Source organism: Triticum aestivum, chromosome 7A (genome assembly GCF_018294505.1).
Source record: "Triticum aestivum cultivar Chinese Spring chromosome 7A, IWGSC CS RefSeq v2.1, whole genome shotgun sequence".
Lineage (NCBI taxonomy): Eukaryota > Viridiplantae > Streptophyta > Magnoliopsida > Poales > Poaceae > Triticum > Triticum aestivum.
In genome coordinates, this window is record NC_057812.1 from 722,082,166 (window position 1) to 722,103,141 (window position 20,976).

Here is a 20,976-nt window from a genome sequence, read left to right on the forward strand (position 1 = left end):
CTATAAGAAACAAAATGATTTAACAAACTCCATGATTCTTAATCCCTTTCCAACAACCGATAGAATCAAACTCTAGAAAAGCAATTCATAGACATTTTGAAGGGCTAAATTAATTATGCAAAGAGCAGCTGTAAAAAAATATACAAGATCCTTCAGTTCAAAGATTGTCTAACAATAAATAACTTCGATCTTTCTTAAGTGCAATCACACTAGAAAAAGAATTATGAAACTACCAAACAATAAATTAAAATAATAAATAAATAATCTACTAGAACGATTCCTACGCATTTGCACGGGCCATTCTGCTAATTATAAAGAGAATTATAAAATCATAAACACAACGACATATATGTGTGGGTCACCGTGCACAGAGTTAAACTGATAAAAGAGACAGCAGATCGACATATGCGGTTAAATCTTTCCTTTGTTTCGCTTGTTTTCATGAGTTGCTTGACCGATGCCCTACGTCATCGAGTCTCATTTCATTTGTTTGCCGATTATACGATAGTCGTCAGAGACCCTGTATATTGAGTGCCCGTGAAAACTAAGTCGGCCAACAACTAAACAATCGGCGTATAAACTGTTTTTTCATAGTTTTTTGTAGCACCTCTTTTTCTAATAATTTCTAACAAAGATTACCGCAACAATGTGCATGGTACATATCATCTTGTATATGAGAAAGTGATAACGAAATACGTGTTCTTATGTCTTGAAACGCTAGAAGTATTTTCTAAAATTAGAAATGTTTGCCACTGGGGCTAATAATATATAAGATTATAAAAACATAACATACATGCGTGGATCCTGGAAGAGGATTTGTGGCTCGGGTGTGCCACACACCCCTATATGAATATAGCATTAAAAAATATATTAGGAAATTCAAAAAATTCTGAAATTTTGAGATATGAAACTTGGGTGCCCTTTGTACACATGTGTTTAGTTTCGTGCGGAATGGATGCCCGTGGTAATGCCAGTAAAAAGACAAATATGTATATGTAGAAAAAAAACTGAATGTAACGTATGTCGGATCGTAATTCCTATGCAGCGGATACCACGGGCATTCATTCCTCAAGAAAAATGAACACAGGTGTACAACGGGCACTCAGGTTTCATATCCCAAAATTTCAGAATTTTTTCAAATTTTCTGATATTTTTTATAATGCTACTTGCATATAGCGGTGTGTGGCACCTGAAAGCTGTAATGCACTTTCCTGTGGTTCACCATATTGTTAACTGATAAAAGAGACAGCAGATCGACATATGACCGTGGAATCTTTCAAGCCTGTCGATACTCGATAGATAGTATTCTAAGTTCATTTCGAGTCTTCCCATACCAATTATGCAGTATTCAAGAGTCGATCATGTGCGTCTAGCCGTTGCTGTTGGTTGTGCAAGTTGCTATATGATATGGGGCTATATGTTTTTACTTTTGTGTTGTCTATCACCATTAGAAAGCATGAATATAAGAAACAAAATGATTTTACAAAAGCATGACGCTTAATCTCTTTCCAACATTGATAAAATCACACTCTAAAAACGCAATTCAAATAAATTTTTGAGAGCTAAACTAATTGCAAAGAGCAGCCGTAAAAAAATATACTACCTTCGATCCAAATTAATTGACGTTGCTATAGTACGACTTATAGCAGTGTCAATTAATATGGATCGGAGGGAGTACAAGATCCTTCATTTCAAAGATTTTCTAACAATACTGAACTTCGATCTTTCTTGAGTGCACTCACATTTGAAAAAGAACAATTATAGAACTACTATATATGATAAATTGAAATAATGAATTAATAAACTACTAGAATGATTCCATGCATTTTTTGCGAGAAAACTTCTAATCTATTCATCTTGAATCATGGCAGTACAAAGAACACCAGAAATAATAAAAATTATATCCAGATTCGTAGACAACCTAGCGACGATAACAAGAGCTGAAACGAGCCGAAGACGCGCCGCCATCATCACCCCTTCCCCATCAGAGCCGGACAGTCGGCAAGTCGTTGTACTAAGGCCCATAGGACCAGTGCAACAGAACAGCAACCGTTGCCGACAGAGAGTAGCGTAGATCGGAAGGATCCAACCTTAAGACACACATACGTAGACGAAGGACGAACAAATCCGAGCAAATCCACCAAGGATAGATCTGCCGGGGACACATCTCCACACGCCCACTGACGATGCTAAATTAGAAGTTTTTTCTAGAATTACAAATGTTTGCCAGAGGGGCTAATAATTAACAAATGTACGATTGTAAAAACATAAGCACAGCGACATGGATGCGTGGGTCACTGTATAGTTTTTTTTTATGAAAAAACCTCCGATCTATTCATCTTCAATCATGGCAATACAACGAACACCAGAAATAATAAAAATTACATCCAGGTCTGTAGACCATCTAGCGATGATTACAAGCACTGAAGCGAGCCGAAGGCGTGCCGCCGTCATCGTCCCTCCCTGGCCATATAGTTAACTGATAAAAGAGACAGGAGATCGATCGACATGGGCGGGTCGAATATTTCGAGGCTGTCGATGGACAGTATTCTAAGTTCATTTCGAGTCATTCCATAATAAGACTATGCAGTATTCGATAGTTGATCGCCTGGGCGTCTAGCCGTGCGTTGCTCTTGGCTGTGAACGTCGCTATATAATAGTAGGAGGCTACCTGTTTTTATTTCTCAGTTGCCTGTCTTCTTCATAGAGGAGCATCAGCTGATACTAGATCTGCAACTCCAGCCACATCTAGAGAGAATCCAGAGAGAGAATGGAGGGCACGGCGCAGCTTGTTTCCACCGTCGGGCTGCGGGTTGGTGAGGAGTTCGGGCAGCTCCGCCGCGTTGGTCGAGATGTGGCTGAGCTCAGAGATGAGCTGGCCACCATGAATGCCATCCTCCGCATGCACTCTGAAGCTGACGAGGGCGACGTGGACCACTTCGTCCGGGAGTGGATGAAGCAGGTGCAAGAGCTCGCATATGATTCGGAGGACTGCATCCACCTCTATATTTTCCGGATCAGGTGCCGGCGTAGCGACGGCCTTGTCGCCTGGTCCAAACGCGTGCTTGCCACTCTTTTTCCTCGACATCGCCTAGCAGGCGACATCAAGAACCTCCGCGCCCGTGCGGTTGCCATCAGCGAGCGCCACGCTCGGTACGGCGTCAGCAGAGAAGCACTGCGCCGCTCTCCTTCTTTGGCTTTCGCCCCCACGCCGCCGGCAGCGTCCTCATCCCCATCTGCGCTTGGCCCTGCCAACGACCCTGGCCACCTCGTCGGCATCATCGAGCAGGCTAACATCCTTGGAGAGAAGGTGAAGGCGGTAGATGACCAAGAGAGGGACATGAAGCTTAAGGTGTTCTCCATCGTGGGGTTTGGAGGGGTTGGAAAGACTACGCTGGCCCTGGAGGCGTGCCGGCAGCTGGAGTCCGAGTTTCAACGCCAAGCACAAGTGTCTGTGTCCCAGATCTTCAACGCGGAGAAGGATATGGAGGGGCTTCTGCAGCGCGTGATTCAGCAGATCGTGAAGCCAAAAGCAAATAATGAGGAAGGCATCAACGTGGAGGAATCTCCCCAGGGCAACATGACTTTGAAAGAGCAGCTCGAGTCGACACTCCAGGACAAGAGGTTCGGATGAACGCACAGTCCTCTTTATTATCACTGCACATTAGGGAGTAGGAGTAGTAATTATTGCTTACTTAATACACTTTCTCCGTTCCTAAATACTAGTTAGTATAAGATATTTTTGCTTTTTTACGATTCACATGTATCTAGACGTGTTCTAAGCTTCTAACTAGTGTGTATGTTCACCCATCTCAGTCTGTATTTAGTCCACATCAAAATATCTAAAACATCTTATAATTAGGAATGGAGGGAGTATTTTAACGGAATCCACACTTGCTCTACTAGTATAAGAAGTTATTTATCAGCGTTTATCTCATGTTTGATATCAAGTTCTAATTAGACATCATTAGGGAGGGAGGGGCCCACCCTGAAATTACTACAATTGGAAAGGGTGTGTGGGATTTTCGTACAAAAATCCATAGGTCTAGCATTTTGGGATCTTACAGGTCATTATGCATACTATGGTGAATGTGGTATTCATCATTAAGGGTGAAACTGATTAATTAGTGATAATCTCCAGCAAAAAACGTTTCTCGAATCCCATGGTACAAGATATGGCAATGGAAAACACAGTCCATTCTGAATCCGTTTCTTCTAGCAAGATTATCCATGATTTAAATATGAGATATCTTAATCTTTTACATTCAATTTGTAGATGCTATCTTTGTCTATGAGATATCGTAGACAGTAAGTGTTTCAGCATATATTTTTAGGTTCTACCGCCTAGTGCTTTTGTGCTTAATGTGTGTGTATAATACCAACCGGGTCTGTCTAGGACACATATGTCACATCTAACCTGATGTCCACTATGTTTGTGGTCTATTATTTTTTGTCCCAGTAGTTTTTCTCTGTTTCTTGTTGCTGCGTTATTTGTGGGAGGTTAGATCTGACATCCTTAGAAAACATATAGATGTGAATTAATTAGACAAACCAATACCAATATATGATCGTTATTTTTGCATCATTTTAGTTCTGAACACTAGTCACTGCCCGTGCATCTGCACGATCTACGTTATGTTTTTGTTTTGAGAAAAGAGGGGCCACCTCCTCCGATTTCATTTAGAGAAACCATGGTCTTTTCCTAATACAAACAACTAAAATAAATAGAAACTGAAACAAACATCAGTAGCTTGATAAAGTCTAGACATCCAATGCAATGCACAACCAGGCCAACGACGGACTCTAGATAATCCAGCATGACACCATAAAATGAGGAACTTCATTACAACTAACAAAATGAGGAACTTCATTACAACAAAGTAAAATATTTCGGGAAGATTGGATCCGATCCCAGGCAGAGTAAGGTGCACAACTGACGATCATTTGGTTAGCCACCATCTATCCTCAGCACTCCTGGTCTCAAGCCTTCAGAAACTCTAAAATCTCACTTGCTAAGTTGCTATGTGTTTGATTAATTTTGTTCCCAGCAACATCGCCCTTTGATTCCCTGCTTTAGATGCAAAGTTTCCCACGCATTAATCCAAAAGCAGAGCGGATGAATCAGAGGAAAAGGATCATTAATATTCCTATCCCTAAGACAAATATCATAGCGATCTCTACAAATTGACCAAAAATGACAGTCATACAAACACAAACTAAATGTTCATATTCCTTTGGGAAACTTTTAAGCCAAACCCTAAAAACTTATTCAGGTTAGACATAATCGCTTTCTAATTGAAAGCACAATAAATCAAACTCCATTTAAGTTGGCAACAAAGCAGGAAAACAATAAATGGTGTAGAGTTTCATCATGTCCACAAAAAATAGCAACGCATGCTACTAGTCAATCCCCTCTGCAAGAGGTTATCTTAGTGAATACACTGTTTTTTGACATAAGCCACAAAAACACATGAATTTTATGGGAAGTTAACTTTCCACATAAATTTATGTGGAAAATTGCTATCAATCATTATCACATTTGATATAATGATTTGACAGAGAACTTACCATCAACAGCAAGCATCCATCTAACACTATCTTTCTGTTCAACTAAAGCAATAGCCTCAAATTCGACAATTCATTCATCCCACATTCTCAAAGAATCTCCCCAAGAGTTCTTCTAAAGTTCACCGTATGCGCTGATTGGACATACTCATACCCATGCACAAAGGGTTTTGTGTGGAAATTGCTTAGGTTACTCTCGTAGCCTTCTTTTTTTGACAGCAAATAGACTTTATTCCTCACATAATAGACAAGATTTACAAAAAGAGGAGAAATAAATTCCGGGATATGATAATTCCTTTCTAAGAATGGTTTTGGTGAGTCATATGTGATGGTACGTAGATTAGAACAACTTCGGAGCTAAATTTCCAAAATAATGATTACGTTTTAAAAAGTATTGATTAAACAAACTATGAAATATTAAATTTTTCTAGTGCATGGAAAATTCCTTTTTCACGTGCAAAGTCTTTCTAACTCTAGCATACATATGATGAATCCAGGTACCTAATTGTGATCGATGATGTGTGGACCATAGCAGCTTGGGATGCAATCCTAGCCAACTTGCCAGAGAACCACCGTGGAAGTAGAATCCTGGTGACAACTCGGATAGCGACAGTGGCTAAAGCATGCAGTAATAGAAGTGAGTATATCTATCCAATCGAGCCCCTGAATTCAGAAGACTCCAAGAGGTTGTTCCTCAGTAGAACATTTCCATCCGTTGGTGCCACTTGCCCTGATAGCTTAAAAGTTGCAATGCAAGATATTTTGAGAAAATGTGGTGGGCTTCCATTGGCCATTGTCAGCATTGCCAGCTTCTTGAGAAACTATAATTCACCAGATGGAAAAGATATGTGGGAAAGAGTTTCCAAGTCGATTGGATCTCACATGGAGAGCCAACCTAGCCTTGAGAGGATGAGGCAGATAGTCACACTCAGCTACAACCATTTGCCTCATGATATAAGGTGTTGCATGATGTATCTTAGCATTTTCCCAGAGGATTATGCGGTCAACATGCATCGTCTGTTGCATAAATGGATTGCTGAAGGATTGGTTGCTGAGGTGCGTGGATTGACCTTGCTGGAGGTTGCCCAAGCATACTATGAAGAACTTCTCAGTAGGAATATGATTGTTCAGGCAGCAGAGGAAGTTAGAAACGAGGTTAGCAGGGAGACGTGCCGAGTGCACGACATGGTGCTTGAGGTCATGGTGTCTAAATCACTAGAGGCCAACTTTGTTAGCCTGATAGGTGGGCCGTACGAAGGGATGGCATATGATAAGATTCGTCGTCTCTCCATCCATGGTGAAGAAGAGGAATCTGTGGACTTGACATCCAAGAAAAAGGGTGTGAGGAATATAGAGATGGAGGTAAAACATGTCCGATCACTGAGCATGTTCAATAACCAAGGGCACCACCTGCTTGATAGACTGGGTGAATTCACCCTACTAAGGGTACTTGACCTGGATCACTGCAAGGGCCTACAGAACAAGCATATGGGAGATATTTGCCGGTTGTACCTTCTTAGGTACTTGAGCATGAGGGAAACAAATGTCAGTGTGATGCCTCCGGAAATTGGTAAGCTGGAGCAATTACTGACACTTGACGCGCGTGGCACGCTCCTTGAAGGCCTTCCAGAAACTGTGATCAAGTTGCTTAAACTTGAGCGCCTGTTTTTCAGCAGCATCTGTGTCTGGGAAGTTCTGTGGACGCCGCCCAGGGGTGTCTCAAAAATGAAGGCTCTGCGCGAGGTGATTAAAATTGGCATCTCAGACGACATTGAGGTTGTTAAAGAGATTGGTAAACTGCAACAGATGCAGCTGATACACATCTTCGTGAAAAGGAGCGTACCTAGTGAGGAGGTCCTTCGGGAGCTTGCCGTCTCTCTGAGCAAGATATACTCTATGCGGTCACTCAACATTGGGCAGATAGGTAACACGGCTAATACATTGGACTTTCTACATTACGTCTCGCCGCCACGGCTCATTCGTAAGATATGGATTTCTGGCAGCATGGGTGGATTGCCGTCCTGGATCGGGTCACTCACATATCTTGAAGAGATCGAGCTTTTGTGCGCATTCCTTGTTGATGACCAACTATTCGAAATTCTGTGCGAGTCCCCCAACCTGAAGAGCATCATTTTGCATCGTAATTTCTGGACTCGAAGGGAGCTTGTTGCACGGACCGCACACAAGTTTATGGCGCTCAGAAGCTTGCATGTGTCCCTTGCTGATGAATTTCCCGAAGTTCTGCGATTCGAGCAAGGAGCCATGACAAGCCTAGAGAGTCTTTCTCTGCATATAGGTGATAATAACAACAACTTTGACGGCATCGAGCACTTAACAAACCTCAAAGAGGTGCACCTCTCTGGTGGTAGAGACTACTCTGCAATGAAGCTTGCCCTCGACATGCTAAAAGCGGAGAATGAGAGGCGGCACTCCGAAGTGTTCAAGATCACAGTGAGATATTAATCGCTCGCTTTTCTCACTCTGCTTGCTGCAAATCTGTCGATTACCCATTAGTTTATCTGTTTTAGTAGACTTGTGGCTGAAGACCCTTTTGTTGTGGTTGTTTGTCAAGTTGTAGTGGCGCGTGATGCCAGCAGTTTGAACTTTCGGGCTTGTAGTGTGTTTAAACTTTGTGTTCTGCTGCCTGTCACTGTCAAAAATAAATAAAACTGTTGTGTTCTGTCAAATGGTTGTACTCGCAAACTTATTTTTCCTTTTATTAAAGGAAGATGAGCAATTAGCGCGCCTGGCTCGATGAATTACTTATTTACTACGGTTGATCAGCTGCCGATCTCTAAAGTCTAAACACGGGGAGGCTGCAAGCCTGCAACTGCATGATAGCTCGACGATAGACCGCGACGTCGGTGGATTGTTCGATGTCAGGAGATGCAGGCGCGCTGGTTACGGCGGCCCAAGCGACTAGTGAGCTCGAGAGCCGTCTGCCGGCAGACGTAGCCAAGGACCATTCGACCGGATCTCCACTCTCTCGGTTTCATTTTAGAACGTCCACGCTCTCTGCTGCCGCCTGCTCGTGGGACGTCCAGCTGTTTCTGACGGGCCGAAACCTTGCTATCCTGCTTTGCAAACCAGTTGGGCCGAGTGTGTGAGGCATATGCTACTGCTGTAATGCTTCATCGAGCTAGCAGCATGAGCATATCCCCTCAAAAGAAAAAAAAAACTAGCAGCATATCGCTCAATTTTATTTTTTTTGAGAAAGCAGCAGACGCAGAGTGTGCGAGAAGGGGACCTTTGACTCATAGGCCTATTGCTCCTCCTCTGCCCGACCCACAGCAAAACTGAATCCACACTGAGCTCAGGAATCGATGGACAAGTACACCGGCATCCCCGGCTCCGACGTCCTGCGCAGCCGCGCCGACGGCCAGCTCGTGGCCGTCACGTACATCCCTCGAGGGGAGCAGGTGGACGAGGCCGTGCGGCGGGAGATCATCAGGCACCGGTCGCTGCGCCACCCCAGCGTCGTCCGCCTCAGGGAGCTCGTTCTCACCCCGACGCACCTCGCCGTCGTCTCGGAGCACGCCCCGGACCTCCACCGGCGGGTCCGCGACGCCGGCCGGTTCAGCGAGGACGAGGTGCCCCCGGTCAACTCCTCCATTATTGGTTCCTACCAACCAATTCATCCACAAATGGTGTTTCTTTCTTTCTCTGTACCAACCATCGAAGCTTGGTGCCATTTTTTCAGGCGCGTGTGCTGTTCCGGCAACTGGTATCAGGAGTCAGCTACTGCCACTCCATGGTAAACTAGTACTATTACACTGCCAATTACAGCTTCTTGTGGAAACAATGGCGGTTGCTAGGCTAGGAGTTCTGAATCTGTGCCGTCTAAATTTCTGGTAGCAGGTATGCCATCGTGACCTGAAGCTGGAGAACATCCTGCTGGATGGGAGCTGCGCGGGGCCTCCTCGGCTCAAGATATGCGGCCCCGGCGTTTCAAAGGTACTCAAAGATAGAGAATTCGTTTTGTTTTCACATCATATTTGCTCTGCTTGGAGTTAGATGTCAAACTCGGAATGCGCAGGGCCTCCTCGCCTCAAGATATGTGGCCCTGGCGTTTCAAAGGTACTCAAAGATAGATAACTCATTTTAACTTCAGCAGTAGTCCACTTCATATTTGCTCTGCCTAGATGCCAAACTCGAGAGTTATATTTTCTGGCTGAACCTCCGTTGCTTCATGGGTCCGTAGCGTCAGTCGCAGCCGGGAGCGCCAAGAGCGTCTGACCAAACACGGGTGTACATCGCTCCTGAGGTTTTTCAGCAAAGGGAATATGATGGCAAGGTATATATGCTTACATACATACATATTGGAATTCAGTTCAATGTTAATATGTTACACATACATACATGGGTTCTATTGAAAGCTCATGCATATCGGGAACTATTTCTCTGTTAATTTCTCAATGTAGATCGTCGATGTGTGGTCCTGTGGAGTGACGCTCTACGCCATGCTGGTCGGCGCTTACCCCTTCCAGTGTCCTGACGACGAGCCAATAAATTTTAGGAAGATAATTCAGGTTAATTTCTCTGTTTCAGCATCTAACTCTCAGTTCCATCTCCATCCATTCTTATTACAAAACTAATGAGAACTTCATATTGCCAGAGGATACAGAGCGTTGAATACTCAGTTCCAGATGACCTGCACATATCTGCCGAGTGGCGTGACCTCATTTCCAAGATCTTTGTTGCTGACCCAGCTGCTGTGAGTACCTGCTATATATGTGTATGCAACGTTGTTCGAGGAAGTACATATATTTTTGCATAGTGTTATACTGTTATATTATTTCCTTTCAGATACTACTACCGAATAACTATCGTGCTGATTATGAAATACAGAGAATCACGGTGCCTGAGATAAGAAACCATCCATGGTTCTTCAAGAATTTCCCGGCTGATGATAGCACAATGAGCACCGAGGAGGCAGAGCAGCCGACGCAGAGCATGGATGAGATGATGCAGATCCTAGCACTGGCAGAGGCACCATATCTACTGCCGATGACATAGAAGAATTTGTAGATTCAGACCCCTATATTGACATCACCACACGCTAGTACACCTCATATATATTTGATATATTTTCAAACAAATTCCATATGTTACAAGGTATCAAATCTCAAAACATCATAGCAGCAGGAAAACTATATAGCTACAATAACTTGACCACAAGATGGCCAGAAGGGGATAAATTTGAGGTTATCGCTAGTTGGGCTGCCCATGCTTTGATTTCCCCCAAATTGTTACTCTTGTTGCTCGTGATGGTTTTCATTCTTTTCAATATTGCACAACATTTAGCTTACTGGATTAATTAACCATGCTGTTGTAATATTGCTTGAATATCTCGCTAATATGAGAACTGGTTGGTTATGTTGAACAATGTTTAATTTGTGAACCATTTAAATTACTGGACATCAGATCAGTTCTATGGCTACTGCTCACAAGTGCACGTTTACCACATAAAAAAGCATGGTAAACACTTCCGATTTATTTACCCGAATCACTAGAAAAAAAAAAGTACCTTTGCCAAAGGCTAGGGAAGCGTAATCTCTCTGCTCGCCACAAGGCATGATCATGACTCATGAGGAGGCATGCAAAAAAGGACCGATGAGAGCTTTGGTGAGGTACGTGCACCCTAATTTTTTTTTTACATAGACAGATATAACTTTTAAACCGAGTGTCCAAATTACAGGTGTTTCCACCATTGCGTTAAAATAGCTTTGAAATTAAATACCATGTCGCCCATGTTACCATGTGTGCACTTCACATGTTAAGTACTCACATTTTTTTATTTGCAAACAATTAAGCCAGAGCCATTGGCACCATTTTAATTTTAGTTCTAAGACATGAACTTTGCAATTATTGATAATTGTATTCATTAATCAATGCTAGGGCTATATCCTCCTTTTTGATAAAAAAAAGTGTGAATCTGTAATGCCTTCCGCATCCCCATGTATTATAAAATGCTAAGCATCATTTATAGTTATACTAGCAAAAGGGCGTGTGTGTTGCAACGTGATAATAAAATTATGGTCTTCAAGTCAAGTTCCAAATATTCACATTGCATACATATACATGTATTTAAATATTTGTGCACCAATCGGTGTACATGTGGACGTAAGACATGTGCATCCTAACATGCTTAGAATGGATTGATGTTGTACTTGATCCTTGATGCATGTATGATTTTATACATCCTCGATGCGTGTGTGAGAAGGAAAAGAAAAGGTCAGTCTCACGATGATTGAAAAAAATGGAGGGCCCTCTGACGTATGTTCACTTTTACGGATGGCGGGGTGGGTAATCCACTTTAACTTTAGGGGCAGTTTCGATGACAGACAAAAAATTCAGAGAAACAATTAACAACGAGTTTATTTTCACTTACAGGTGGCATGTGGATAAATTACTTCAATTTTAGGGCCAATTTCGATGACAGACAAAAACTCAGATAATCAAGTAATGAAGAGTTTCTTCACTTATGGGTGACATTATGTGTAATTTATTATGGGCATCTTAGGGTAGGTGGATGGACCAAAAAAGCAGAGAAACACACCATCCTTTTTTTAGTAGGTATAGGTATAGGTATAGATTTATGGGTGGCGGAGTAGGTAATTTACTTCAACTTTACGGGGCAGTTTCGATGACAAACGAAAAGTTTAGAGAAACAATTAGCGAAGAGTTTTTTCACTTACAGGTGGCGGGTGGGTAATTTACTTCAATTTTAGGGGCAGTTTTAATGATAAACAAACAAATCATATAAACAATCAATGAAGAGTTTTTTCACTTACGGATGACATGATGGGTAATTTATCCAACTTTATGGACAATTTAGTGTAGGTGGACGAACCACAAACTCGGAGAAACGCACCGTTCTTTATTGTTAGGTATAGATTTGCTTAAAAACTGAAATACGGTTCCATTTTTAACATGTTGTGAGTAGGACTAGCTGAGATACGGTTCATCCATGCTTTCTTCCTTCGCTTTTCTCATACTTTGCTAAAACATCTCTAAAAAGAATACCATCAAAGTCTAATATACAACCCTGAATTACGAAACCCTCTACTTTAAATTCTTAAACTACCAAAAGCAGACAAGAAACAACCTTGGACAAGTTTTTGACTGGTCAACGGTATTGTTAGCCGCCATGTCACCCATGTCCACTTAACCCTATAAAAATAATTATGTTCAGCAAAACTTTTTGAACTTTACCAAAATGAATATGAGGGTAGTGTGGATTTTGAGAGTTTTTTTAAAAAATCTGGGCATTTCCATTTTTGGTTAAATTTTGAACCAAATAGACTCTAAATTTTAATATTATTCCATATTTTCTATTCAAAAAAAACTTTATGAAAATTTATCAAATTGAATATATCAGTAGTTTTGATTTTTTTTGGATATTTGTTTTCGAAATTTTCTGACAACTCTCCTTTTCTTGTCCATTCTTTTGACAAAGTGGCTCTAGATTTGAATTTTTTCCAATTTTTTCCTATTGAATACATGTTGGAACTTTCCTAGATTGAATATGAGGGTAGTGTGCGTCTTTGAGAATTTTATCAAAAGTTTATGGGCACTTTCATATTTTAGCCAAAATGGACCCAAAATGGATCAGAGTTTAAATTTACATTCTATTTTTTATTCAAAAAACTTGTTGAAAATTGCACAGATTGAAAATAAGGGTACTTTGGCCTTTTGATATTATTTTCGAAAAACTCTGGTCACTTTCCTTTTTTTGGCCAAAATTTTCAAAATGGTTGTGGATTTAAATTTTGTTCCAATGTTTTTGTGTTCGGCAAAACTTTTGGAACGTTTCCAGATTGAATAAAGAGGGTAGTAGGATTATTTGAGAATTATTTCAAAAATTCTAGGCACTTTCATTTCTTGGCCAAATTTTGACCCACAATAATTCTGAATTTAAATTTTCATTCTATTTTTCTAGTGAGAAAAACTTGTAAAAAAATTCCTAGATTGAATATAACAGTAGTATGGATTTCGGGTTTTATTTTCAAAAATTTCTTGGCACTTTCCATTTTTGTTCAAATTTTGACTCTAAAAGGCTCTTAATTTGAGTTTTTGATCTATTTTTTTTTCTATTCGACAACACTTGTTGAACTTTCACAGATTAAATATAAGGATACTATGGATTTTGGAGTTAAATCCAAAAAACCACCACAATACAGGTGTCGTTATAAAAAAAACACCACTTTACAATCTGTGACACAAAACACCGCCGCAACACGCAAGAAACACTAATCCTAAGTGCTAATTGCTTTGATTATGTCACTAACTGGACAGACTCGTCCATTGGGCTGAGTCAGCAAAAAAGTGCCACATAGACATGTTGACTTGGTCTTCTTCTTCATCGCCCTTTCTCTCCGTGGCATTTCATCAAACACGTCTTGAGTGGGCACCACCATGACGCTCATGGTGGTCATGGCGGACAGCAACTAGAACCAGCAGCCTCTGAGGTACTGGTTCCTGTACTGGAGCGGGGCGCCTCCTCAATGCAATTATCATCGCGCTGGCCGTCGTAGTCCCACGACTGCCAGTTGACAGCGCCGGTGAACAGAAGCATCACTCCTCCAACTCCTTATGCGTCTCATAGCCGTGCGTCCTCCCGACAGTCCCTGACATGGGTCTTGCCTATCGCGCCCATCCAAGAGTTGTTGTTGCATCGTCCAAGCTGGTCCCTTTGCCCGACACACACAAACCACCGGTGTCATGTTCACACTCAAGGTGACCCACTACGTCCCCGACCTCGACGCGGAGCGGGGGCACGGCGAGGTGCTCCGCCACGTGTGCGGGTCGCCGCGTTGTACGCCATGCGCTTCCACTCCATCCTCCTGGCCGGCGGCGATGAGGACGCTTGCGTCCTAGAGCTCGTGGATATCGGGTCACCCCACGATGTCCTCCACCACCGGGGTGGCCTCCAAGAGCCTGTGCTTGCCGAGGTGGCCGCGCGGTGTGCCCACGGAACTGGCAAACCTCCACGCACGCACCGTCGCGCACCTCAACATATTTTTGCCAACTCAGCCTAACTAACGGATCCGACCAGTTAGTGATGTCATCAAAGCAATTAGCATTTAGGATAAGTGTTTTTGCCACTAGCAGGGTGATGCGCGCGGTACTTGTTGTCACAAATTGTAAAGTGGCGGTTTTCTGCTAATGACGCATGTATTGTGGTGGTTTATCAATTTAACTCGGACTTCTTTTTAGAATGTTTTTAAAAATTTCTAGGCACTTTCATTTTTGGCACATGGGTGACGTGGCGCCTGACGGGACTGTTGACCAGTCAAAAACCAATACATGGCCGGTTTTGACTGTTCGAGGTTCTAAAATAGATGATTTCATAGTTCAAGGTTGCATATTAGACTTTGGTGCTAGTTCAAGGTAGTAATATGGATTTCTCTCGAAATAATAAAGAGAATGATTCACCGGAGCTTTGAGAGCCAAAAGTCATTTCTCATCTGAAGTCCCGCGTCTTCCATTCTTTGTTGATTTTTATTTAGCTTGACCTGAGAAGATGCACACGCATTGCTAATTCATATGCTCGCCTGCGAAGAAGGTATACATTTGTGTGTTGGAAGAGACAAAATCACCAGACCAAACTATTGGCTTGACTTTCCTGTGTAATTTAAATGCAATGGAGTGCAGCTACAAAGCAGCACAGCACCATTTATCCATTCCATAACCCGGATATGCTTGATACATATTACTTTGTTGATTAAGGGATTGATTAATGCTAGTTGCCACTGAAGTATTATACGTACGCCTTTGGCTTTAGGGTGGCTAACTTAACTACACTATGCCCCATGCAACTTGCCCAAGTGCCAAGTTCAAATTCGAAAGAAAAATAACTTGACAAAGTTCCAGCCGGCCATATGCGGCCCAAAACCGCGGGCCCTACCAAGCCTGCAAGCACAAGTGGACGAGTGGACGTAGGCTACGACAGGAACGACGCGTTAGCATGTGGATGGAATTAAATTATGGCGAAGGGATCTAGGAGTAGGTGGTGACACTGACAGACGCGCTTCCCTTTTTTCTGGGCATCTCACCACATGGACCCAAGCGGAGGACTCAACCTCAGCCTCTCCAGTCAGGTCAACATACCACCCTTCGTCCTCCTCGGGCTGGCTGCTCCGTATAAATCTACACCAGCCGGCGGCTATCTAGAAATTCATCTCGCTTCTCTCCCCCCCAGCAAGGATTCATCTCGTTTACCTCTTCTCTGCAAGGATCCCTCGAGTATTCCCCTCAAGGTCAGTGCCTAATTTTGTGAATCTTGAACTGATTATTTTGAGTGCTGGTAGATCCGGTGAAGTTTCACCTCTTTAATTTAGTCTTGCATACGGAAACATAGCAGAACTTAATCCGCATTCTGTGGCTCCTCGTGTTTCTCAGCTCCTCAGAAATGGCGACCGGAAGTAATAGTAGTAGCCAAGAGAGCAAGCAGCCAGGCCCCGAGCTGCCCAAGCAGCTGCCGTTCGATTTTCTCAAGAAAATCACCAACGATTTCGGCCAAGACCGGAAGATAAGCGGAAGCCCCTTCGGCACACTCTACAAGGTCTGTTTTCTCTTTCTCCCCTGCTGTTTTCCTCTGCTTCCGGTCAAGTTAGGTTATGCTAAAGCAGAGCATACATACGCGATTAAACAGGGGATTGTGCCAGATGACGGCAGAGTGATTGCCGTGAAGAAACTTCAGGAGAACGCGCCAATGCCAGCAGATAAGCAGTTCAACAGAGAGGTCCAGAATGTGATGTCCCTCAAGCATGAGAACATAGTGGAGCTTGTCGGGTTCTGCTGCGAAACGCAGAAGAAACTGGTGCAGTTTGATAAGAGATACATCCAGGCGGACATCACCGAAAGCTTAATCTGCTATGAGTATTTACCTAATGGGAGCCTTCAGGAGAATCTTTTTGGTATGTGAACAGCATATCTTGCCTTTCTGTTTCAGTCCTTAACACGGTTGCATTTCGAGCTGGAGCTAGGAAATCACATGCTTACGATGTTATCTTTGTAACCTGATATGCAGAGCCCAAGGGGTCCACTAAACCAGAAATTGGTTGGGACGTACGCTTCAAAATAATCAAGGGGATTTGCCAAGGCTTACGTTTTCTACACAAGTTGGATATTCCCATTGTCCATATGGATTTGAAGCCTGAGAATATACTGTTGGATGCAAATATGGTGCCAAAGATAGCGGATTTTGCACTCTCAAGGGTCTTTGGCCAAGAACAAACCAGACTCTGCACGCAAACAGTTGTCGGATCATAGTAAGCTCATCATGAAATTTCATTACATAAGCTGGTCATTAGTTACATCATATATTACCGTTCCCCAATCCAATTTTTCCCGATTTAACTTGTGATGTTAATTCCATCCAGTGGGTACATGGCTCCAGAATATCTTTACAGAGGTGAAATATCAGCCCAGTCAGACATATACAGTTTAGGCCTAGTGATAATTGAGATCACCACTGGAGAGCAGAATCCTCGCGAAAAAGACCAACCATCTGCAAGAAGTTTTGTTGATAAAGTAAGAGAAATTATTACTCGGTTATTTCAGAAGGGAAGCATATTTCATACATTTTGTATGTGCATTATAACTAAGCATCTTGATTCCGCTTCTGTAGGTGCGTAAAGAATGGACGCTGGAGAACATAACATCCAAATATTCATCACTGGATCATGAAAGCCTCCAACAAGTTAAAACATGCATTGATATCGGGTCAAACTGTGTTGAGATTGATAGGACAAAAAGACCTCGCATAGAAGAAATTGTTGACTCGCTCAACGGACTACGTTCAAGCCAAAAAGTTACCGAGGTAATATTACAGAGTGCAAATTAAGAGGTTCTACTGTGAGATGATATAATTTAATTTTTTTATAGAAATAACTTCTTTTGGCAACGTTGATCATTTCATTTTCTATGGTAACTAAAAGCTGATAAGTGCCACTTTCCTCGGAGATGTTGCCTATGCACACATGTTTTAAGTAGTGAAATTGCACTCATATTCATGAAGATGCACTATGTTATATGTTAGGTACATTCATATGTTTTAAATTCTCCCAAAAAATGAATTCATTAGTTCGTTATTTAGGTTTCATCATATATATCACACGTCTATATTGCACTCGACATATAGAAAAAATGTTTTGAATAAGATATATGCAACCTGGCCATTATATGCATAATCTTGTTTATAATACTGGTGTCAACTAAATGCACAATTACTTTGTTGCTTCTCATTTCTAATGCATAACTTACGGTATTAATTAAACATATATTTTCTAAGTAAATCAAACATCTGGATAAGCATATATATAGTTTACTCTGGAAATTTCAAATGATTCTAACATGCTATATATATGAACTTCCAGGTCTCCCGTCCGCCTACAACTGGCAAGAAGCTAATGGGCTCCATTTTTGGTCTGAAGAAATGAAACATGCACGCCTGTTACTGCTGGAAGATTGTAACTTTAATTTGGAAATAGGAGCCTTTGTTGCCATCTCGTCTTGGAAGCATTTAAGTGTAATTTTCTTATGTGTAATATGTCTTTTTATTACTATTAGTCAACTACCGCAGATGCAATAGTAGTTTTCATGTTGTCTCTGTTTATGGCAGTTTGAAATAAGAATCTGTTTCTCTAGCCTGCAAAGTTGACTAAGATGGCACTCCCTCCGGTCTTTTTTACTCCGCATATAAGATTTGTCTGAAATCAAACTTTGTAAAGTTTGACCAATTTTATAGAAAAAAATATTAACAACCACAATACAAATCACTATCATTAGGCATGTCATGAATTTAATTTTCATACTGTATAACTTTAGTTTTGTAGATGTTGATTTTTTTTTTTTGATAAATATTGTCATCTGTATGAAGTTTGACTTTAGATAAATCTTATGTGCAGAGTAAAAAGGGCCGGAGGGAGTGCGAGTTTAACTTTGTTTCATTAAGAATTACATCGACCAATTTCAAAAAAAGGGAAAAGTATATGACTAGCTTAGACGTCCTGTCCAGAGCAAAAGTAGGACGCCTACATAGCCGTTTGATATGGTTGGAACAAAATAAGAATAATAACACGTTGAATTCCTCCCTAATATAAGTGTAGCTGCCCCGTGCACTAATTTTATTTGGCTACCTCACGGCTAAAATGCGGTAATAAATCAGGCCGGCCCTCACGGACAAAAGTAGCACGACTAATTTTATTTGGCTACCTCACGGTCGGATGACACTGTAATAGTATGAAGCAGCAGATCGTTAATTATCAAAGAAAAAAAAGCAGCAGATCGTCTGCGAGTGCCATCGGCCAATTGAACCGGTATGAGTCACCACAGCACATTTTTAAGAGACACAGCCCGGCCCAAAGCCCAACACTCAGAATGTAAATGGACAACTCGCTGGACTTCGTGGGACTTCAGGAGCAACTAGTTGACAAGCGTTTCTTCGGGAGCCTCACAACTATCAGCGCCACTTGGCACGCTCTCAGCCGCCCACCACTTGTCGCGCTCTTGGAGCTTCCTCCGGATTTTTTTTCATTTTTCCGCACACGTTTTCGGCTTTTTAAACGGGTTTTTTGGGTTTTTTCGACGTTTCGGTTTTCCACCAGTCTTCCTTAGCTTTTGGATAAAAATACTTAATTTTTTTTATTTTTGCATGAAAAAACGGTTTTGCTTCCGCGAGAGTCACGGTTTTGCTTCCGCGAGAGGCACGGTTTTGCTTTCGTTCCACGAGAAACGAAAAAAAAACGTGTTTTTTGTTTTTTCGTTCCGCGAGAGGCACGGTTGTGCTTTCGCGAGATTCATGATCGTGCCCCTCGGAAACGAAAAAAACGCATTTTCTGTTTTTTTCCTTCCGTGAGAGGCACGGTTGTGCTTTCGCGAGAGGCACGGCCGTGCCTCTCGAAAACGAAAAAAACATATTTTTTTCCTTCCGCGAGAGGCATGTTTGTACTTTCGCGAGAAGCACGGCCGTGCCTCCTCGAAAACGGAATAAACGCGTTTTCTCTTCTTTTTTTTCCTTCCGCGAGAGGCACAATTTTGCTTCCGCGAAAGGCACGGTTGTGATTTCACGAGAGGCACGGGCGTGCCTCTTCCGGAAAGGGAAAAAACCATTGTTCTCGGTTCGGTTTTTTCGTCCGATTTTTTTCGTCTGGTTTTTTCGTGAAAAACAAGTTCGCCCAAACCTATCAACATGAGATCTAGTTTTGAAGATCTCGGCACGAGGAATCCAACGGTGAAAACGGTTCTAGGTTTGGACACACGGTTTAAGAGATAAAACGTTTTGAATAAACGGATCTACAAAAAAGGGAAAACTCCTAGGTTGCGACAAGTGACGCACATGCAACGCGCCATTTGTCACAACCTGGGAAGATGGGAGTGATCTTGGTAATGAGTACTCCTCAATTAGTGATTTGGTGGGAGACTTGCCTAACCACCACTTCTTATGTGGGTCTATGGGGGAACGTATCTAGTGCATCGGGGCAATTGGTGCTACGGTGCACCGGACCTGTTGCATATCAAAAAATGTTAGAGAAAATCCGAAAAAAGATTAGTGCATCGACACAACATCAATGTATGTTGTCACAAATATTAAAATAAAAATTCAAAACAATGTTCAAGATACAAAAATGATAAATTTGACATCAATGTGCTAATAGGCCAAAACTGAAGCCTTGCTTGTGTTATGTATTATTTAGTGTCAAATTTGTCATTTTTGTATGTCAAGCAATGTTTCAATTTTTTATTTGAATTTTTATGACAACATACATTGATGTTGTGCCAATGCACTAAATTGTTTCGAGGTTTTTTCAAATATTTTTGAATGTGCAACGGGTGACTGGCGCACTGATAGCATCAATTACCCCGATGCATCAGATACATACACGGGTCTATGGAGTTAATTGAACGTTGGTACCACAATTGGGGAACTCAACGAATTGGTACCACCCCTCCAAAAAAATGATACCACTTTCCAAAAAAAAAGCAAGACAGTAAGGTCTAGGGCGGGCAACTACAAATCGTTCTAAACTTCATATAAACACTTGTTGACCGGGAAGCTGACCAGCGGGGCCTGCATGTTAGGGGCTGACATGGCATTTTCTTTGGCAAAAGACCCTTGTTTTATATGTAATCACGCAAATGCCTTTGTTTGCGAAAAGGCTCCTATGAGTGAATAAAACCAGCAAAAAAAAGAGTTGTGTCGGGATAGGTGTGCTGAACTAGGTATTGCTTGCGTCCAAGAAGAGGCTTAAATATTCTTATACTCTTATGTTGGACACGCCCGACTGTTCCTCTTTTTGTATGTATTTTTTTGTTTATGATTCTTTTTATCATTTTTCAGATCTTGGGTATTCTTTTTTTTTGCACATTCCTTTTTTATATAGTTATTGTAATAGATGGTTTAGT

General features: G+C 41.9%; 2 protein-coding genes and 1 pseudogene across 2 annotated transcripts; all 3 read left to right on the forward strand.

Annotated features, from left to right (window-relative positions):
• Positions 1-2,770: 2,770 nt before the first annotated feature.
• On the forward strand, positions 2,771-8,170 carry LOC123153873 (disease resistance protein Pik-2). Its single transcript, XM_044572780.1, has 2 exons — positions 2,771-3,624; positions 6,063-8,170. The coding sequence occupies exons 1-2, from the start codon at positions 2,771-2,773 to the stop codon at positions 8,026-8,028; spliced, it is 2,820 nt and encodes a 939-aa protein (XP_044428715.1). The 3' UTR covers positions 8,029-8,170.
• A 631-nt stretch (positions 8,171-8,801) lies between these two features.
• LOC123153874 (serine/threonine-protein kinase SAPK10-like) lies at positions 8,802-10,628 on the forward strand (annotated as a pseudogene).
• Positions 10,629-15,575: 4,947 nt separating this feature from the next.
• Positions 15,576-18,218, forward strand: LOC123149699 (cysteine-rich receptor-like protein kinase 6). The gene is made up of 7 exons (XM_044569405.1): positions 15,576-15,827; positions 15,970-16,132; positions 16,223-16,487; positions 16,601-16,841; positions 16,953-17,103; positions 17,201-17,392; positions 17,949-18,218. Exons 2-7 carry the CDS (start codon positions 15,980-15,982, stop codon positions 18,009-18,011), a joined length of 1,065 nt encoding a protein of 354 aa, XP_044425340.1. The 5' UTR covers positions 15,576-15,827; positions 15,970-15,979; the 3' UTR covers positions 18,012-18,218.
• Positions 18,219-20,976: the final 2,758 nt, after the last annotated feature.